At 37.9% G+C, this 5,343-nt stretch overlaps 1 protein-coding gene across 7 annotated transcripts; it reads left to right on the top strand.

The window, feature by feature from the left end:
- Positions 1-258: 258 nt before the first annotated feature.
- LOC107468812 (deoxyuridine 5'-triphosphate nucleotidohydrolase) lies at positions 259-4,834 on the top strand. Of its 7 annotated transcripts, none has more exons than XM_016088180.3 (5): positions 259-562; positions 1,670-2,018; positions 3,810-4,132; positions 4,223-4,314; positions 4,402-4,834. In XM_016088180.3, exons 3-5 carry the CDS (start codon positions 3,933-3,935, stop codon positions 4,644-4,646), a joined length of 537 nt encoding a protein of 178 aa, XP_015943666.1. In that variant the 5' UTR covers positions 259-562; positions 1,670-2,018; positions 3,810-3,932; the 3' UTR covers positions 4,647-4,834. The 7 variants fall into 7 exon arrangements, with proteins under 7 accessions (XP_015943666.1, XP_015943663.1, XP_015943664.1 ...); XM_016088177.3 differs by having other exon boundaries at positions 3,803-4,132; XM_016088178.3 differs by having other exon boundaries at positions 1,670-2,065.
- The last annotated feature ends 509 nt before the right edge of the window (positions 4,835-5,343 follow it).

Raw genomic sequence — 5,343 nt, 5'->3', positions numbered from 1 at the left:
ATTTTTTATTTTAATAATTAATTAGTTCGTTTATATTTATTATATTATTAATCTGTGTAATTATCAAACTCGACTCGATTCAGTCGGGCTGAACCACTCGTCAAACTGCTTAAGCTTTGAATCCAGTGAAAACCGGTTCGACCCGGACAGAACTTGTAAAAATCAGTGACCCGGCCGGTTCATGTAACCCAGATCGGGTCATTTTTTTTAAAAAACATCGGAAAACGGCGTCGTTCACTATCAACCCCCTCCCTCCGCGGTGCCCTAACCCCAAATGGATGATCACCCACCTCTCAAACCTCTCTCTTCTCTCTGACTGAGTCTCAAGCTCACTGAGTCTCACCTCTCTCTCACGGCTGGTGTCGTCGTCGACATCTCTCTCTCCGGTATCTCGCTTCTCTCGCGGCCGTTTCGGACTCAAGCTCGTCGCGCTCTGTCAGCGTCGTAAGCATGTCGCGCTCTATCACCGTCGCAAGCTCTGTCGCGCTCTGTCACCATCGTAAGATCGTCTTCCTGCTTCTGCCATCAACGCTTCCTTCGCCGTGAGTTGGTTTCTTGGCAGGTGATTTTCAGCTTCGGCCCTGTTATTTCTCTTTCAATTTCATTGCTGTAAATCATTAGTACATCTTGAATTTGTTGTTGAAAGTTGAGTTTATTGCTGAAATATGATTTAGCTAATTTTGTTTTGTGAATACTAGGGATTTGAAAATTATCATAGTTGAATTTGATGTTGCAAATTATGAATGAGATGAATTTATTGTCGTATGTTGAAATGTTGCTGAACATATCACTGAGCAAAGCTTTTTGTTGCTGGATAACATTATTGAGTTGAATTTTGTTGCTGGATAATATCGCTGAGTTGAGCTGAATTTTCTGTCGTAAGTTCAATTGTTGCTGAACATATCATTGCGCAAAGTTTTTTTTTGCTGGATAACATTATTGAGTTGAATTTTGTTGTTGGATAACATTGCTGAGTTGAGCTGAATTTGCTGTCTTCGGTTCAATTGTTGCTGAGCATATCACTGGGCAAAGTTTTTTGTTGCTGGATAACATCATTGAGTTGAATTTTGTTGCCGGATAACATCACTGAGTTGAGTTGAGTTGAATTTGTTGCTGATTATTATCATTGAACCTTGAATTTATTATGTTGCTTAAAAAATCAATTAGCTAAATATTTTGTTGCCGTAAATCTTTTGTTTTTTTTTTGTTGCTGAGTTGAGTAACAATGCTATGAAAGATATAGATGTAAATCAAAATGAGGGAAATGTTGGTCAAATTCCAAATTTGTCCTATAAAGATATAAATGCTGACTTTGAAATCACCGATTGGACTTGATTTACCGATTGGACTTGATTTACCGATTGTGTTATATTTTTGCCCATTCTTGTTCATTTAAACTGAGAAAGTATTTTGTTCTAGAGACTAGATTATTATCTCTTTTTGCATCATTAGTTATGTCTAAGAATTGATATTTGATTATTATTTTTGTAAAGACTTGCATTTTAGGTTTTAACACATGTTTTTAATTTTATTTATATAATTTTATATATTTTTTAATTATAACCGGGTCAACCGGGTAAATCAGTGACCCACCGGTTGAACCGGCAATCCGGTCATATGGCCGGGTTGATTACCGGTTCGGTTCTGATAACTACGCCTGAAATCCTAGCTTCACTACCGCCGCAAGGACTGCCGCATCCATCGAGCTCAAGCACCACCTTCGATGTCTGGTCGTCTACCCGTCTTCATTCAACAATCGCACCTCCTTCCTGGAGCTCAGCGTCAGTCCCTGGACTTCGTCTGCTCCGTCGCGCTCCTACCGCCGTCCATCGCGCTCCTGCCGCCGTCCGGCGCGCTCAGGCACCACCGTCTTCGTCTAGTCGTGGTGCTTGAAGTTTCCAACCCACCAATCGCGGCTTCTTCCTCGAGCTCGGCGTGTTGGAGTCTGCTCTTCGTTTGTCAGCCGCAGCTTCTTCCAACCCACCACCGTTGTGCTCGTCACCTGGCCTCCGTCTCCGGTACGCTTCTGCCCCTATGCTCAGACTGCTCAGAAGTCAGAATGAAGGTTTAAAATTCTGCTAGTGCTACTCATATTGGAATGATTAGTTGATCAGCTTTGTTCATTGCTACTGTTGTGTTGTGTTGTGATGTGTTGAGTTGTGCTGGACTCTGCGTAGTTGCTTTTTTTTTTTTGGTGCTGTGCTGAAAATTGAAAATAATTTATCTGAAATTATGCTTGTTGCTACTCCTCATCAATCTTTGAAAAAGTTTATTAATCTTTGTTAAAATTATGCTGAATTATGCTCATTGTTACTGCCCAAGTGCTCATTGTTCATCTTTGAAAAAGTTTTATCAATCTTTGTTAAAATTATGCTGAAATTATGCTCATTGCTGTTGCCCAAGTGTTCATTGTTAATCTTTGAAAAAGTTTATTATGCTTTCTTAAAATTATGCTGAAATTATGCTAATTGTTACTGCCCAAGTGTGGGTTGTGATTATTTTGTGTAGTGATGTGTTGCTGCGGACGTTCCCGGGACGTCAAATGATTTTGGTTGATCGTCTTTCAGTTTCTGGCAAAAGATTTCCATGTCCTATTACCCTTTTCATTTTTTGCTTTCGGTCTTTACCTTCCACTGGCTTGATTGTTGAAATGGATTTTCATTTGTTGCTATTGTCCTTTGAGAATCTGATTCTTATTTGCATTTGGAGGTTTGTCTCGACTCTCGTGGAAACTTTTTTCTTTATGGTGGTTTCATAGCATTTGTTCCAGCTCTATCTATAGCCAATTCTCTGTTCTTCCCTTCCATTTTCTCTTCATAGATGAAACTAGTTGAATTCTACTTGAATGCTGATGGTTTTTCCTATGATTATTCTTTGTGCTTCTGTTTTGAGACTGTAATTTGTGCTTTCATTACCAGTTATAAACATGGTGTATAATTGAGGAATAATTTTGAAGTTAATGTTTGCATTTTGTTTATTCATTTATTTATTTTTGCAGTTACTACATACTAGAAACTATTATGTGTACAGAAAAATTCTGGTGACTGTTCTGTGGCAAGTGGCAACATCTTGATATGAATTGTAACAAAACTCCCTTTAAAAAAAAAAGATCAGACATCCGTGCATCAATAACTAATCTTATTTTGTGATCTCATGTTTTAAAAGCTTATTATGCTGGTAGAGAGTTAGATTCAATGCTTGTGTTTACTAGTTTTAAAAGCTTATCATGCTTATGAGGAGCCATTTGGTATTCTACTCTGTTACCTATATCTAAGACACACCACCATTTGATGGCAATAGGTTCACATTTCTAGCCGTTGTCATAATTGGGATGCCTTATGTTAATATCATTGTGTTCCTATGACTTACGAACATATGGTTGAAGTTGGCTTGTCGTAAATCTTCATCTATTTTGATGCATCCACCATACAGATTGACTTGCATTCGATTTCTCCAGCATGCTTTTTCTTTGAGGGTGCTTTATTGCTATGTTATATGGAATAGATGATTTGAATTAACTCAATTAACTAGTTGAGTAGATGATGGAATATTTGTTATTGGTTTGTTTAATTCAATGGATTTGTTTTTTGTTTTTTTGTGACTATCTTAATGAGTTCAATAGTGATATAATGACTAATGAATGATAAATTGTTAATAATTATGAAATTAAAGATTGTATTAGATTTTGGCTGATGTAGTATTTGGAAGAGATTTTAAAATTTATATTAGACTATAATTATGTTTTAGAGTATTTATTTATAATTTATTTATTATTTTATTATAAAACACTTTTTTTGGTTAGACCACAGTTGAATTGATTGGACCAGTAAATCAGTGAACCAGTGACGAGAGGTTCGGTGGCTAGTCTGGTTTTCAGAACCTTGCTTCTTAACGACCGCTATCCTCATTTCTGCAACCGCATTGTTCTCACCATGGCCCAACCAGACTCCCACGCCACCAACGGCTCCATCGTCGCCGAGATCCAAGAGCCCTCCCCCGAGATCCTCAAGATCCACCAAGACGCTGACATTTCCACCAACCTTGCTTCTCTCCTCCGTGTAAAGAAGCTCTCCAACAATGCCGTTCTTCCCTCTAGGGCTTCTCCTCTCTCCGCCGGTTACGATCTTTCCAGGTACCTCTCTCTCTCAAGTTAAACCGAAACAGTTACTCTGTTAGAGAAACCGAAGCTGAAAATTTTGTTTTATTTTGTTTTTTCTGTTAGTGCTGTGGAGACGAAGATTTTGGCGAGAGGCAAGGCTCTGGTGGCTACTGATCTCAGCATTTCGATTCCAGAAGGCACCTATGCGCGCATTGGTGATTAAATTACCAATTTCTTCGTTTTTGTTCGGGTTACGGAAATTGGTTTTGGTGCTGATTTTGGGGGGTTTTGTTTCTCTGCAGCTCCGCGATCAGGTCTTGCGTTGAAGCATTCGATTGACGTTGGTGCAGGGGTGATCGACGCCGATTACAGAGGACCGGTTGGGGTGATACTGTTCAACCATTCGGATGTTGATTTTGAGGTGAAGGTTGGTGACAGAGTTGCACAGCTGATTTTGGAGAAGATTGTGACTCCTGATGTTGTTGAGGTTGAGGATTTGGATTCAACTGTTAGGGGTGAAGGTGGGTTTGGATCAACCGGTGTTTGAATTAGGGATTAGGGCTTGGGGTTCTAAGTTGAGATTTCTCTGTTTTCCTGGGCTTATATTTTATTTTTCGAACGTGATTTAATTGATATTTATCTCAAAATTTGTTGCAGGGGTTTATCAATCAAGTTATTAAGTTATTGGAACTTTGAATATTCTAATCAATTCAAAACTTGGTTCAGTTTGGTTCATCTAGGCCTTTAGAACTAATTATATTATATTATATAATTCATATATGTAAATGTTAAATATTGCCTAATGTAAAAGAATATCATAGACTGCAATTATCTAATTTAAGAGGAACTGGTTGTGGATCGTCCTTTACAACTATGTCAAATGTATTAGCTCTCTTTAAAGAGTCTGCAAAAGTTGGATTATGTGAAAATGTCGAAAAAACCAACTTTGAGGTGCTTGGAAATGTCATTAACTCATTATCTCAACTGGTATACATCAAGACAAAATTTACATTACAATTTGTCGTGGGACTGTCCAAATACTTGGAATGCATCTTGGTTGATTCCAAATAATGAAAGAATACGCTAATGTTTGACCATGAAAATTAACGCTGTGCATGAAAAAAATGAAGATAAATCATTTTTATTGGTGTTATATGGACTATTTAGAGAGAAAGTTGGTGACTGTTACAATACTTCCTTATTATTAGAAAGAAAACATCATCAAAACCCATTTTAACGAATTT

The sequence above is a fragment of the Arachis duranensis genome, chromosome 10 (genome assembly GCF_000817695.3).
Source record: "Arachis duranensis cultivar V14167 chromosome 10, aradu.V14167.gnm2.J7QH, whole genome shotgun sequence".
NCBI lineage: Eukaryota > Viridiplantae > Streptophyta > Magnoliopsida > Fabales > Fabaceae > Arachis > Arachis duranensis.
This window is presented reverse-complemented; position numbering and strand designations above follow the sequence as displayed.

Excerpts from the sequence above, each read along its gene's own strand:
- LOC107468812 (XM_016088181.3), top strand. The coding sequence starts at position 3,933 with ATGGCCCAACCAGACTCCCACGCCACCAACGGCTCCATCGTCGCCGAG. Across the intron at positions 4,133-4,222 it reads GCCGGTTACGATCTTTCCAG|TGCTGTGGAGACGAAGATTT; the intron begins GTACCTCTCTCT and ends TTTTTCTGTTAG. Across the intron at positions 4,315-4,401 it reads AGGCACCTATGCGCGCATTG|CTCCGCGATCAGGTCTTGCG; the intron begins GTGATTAAATTA and ends GTTTCTCTGCAG.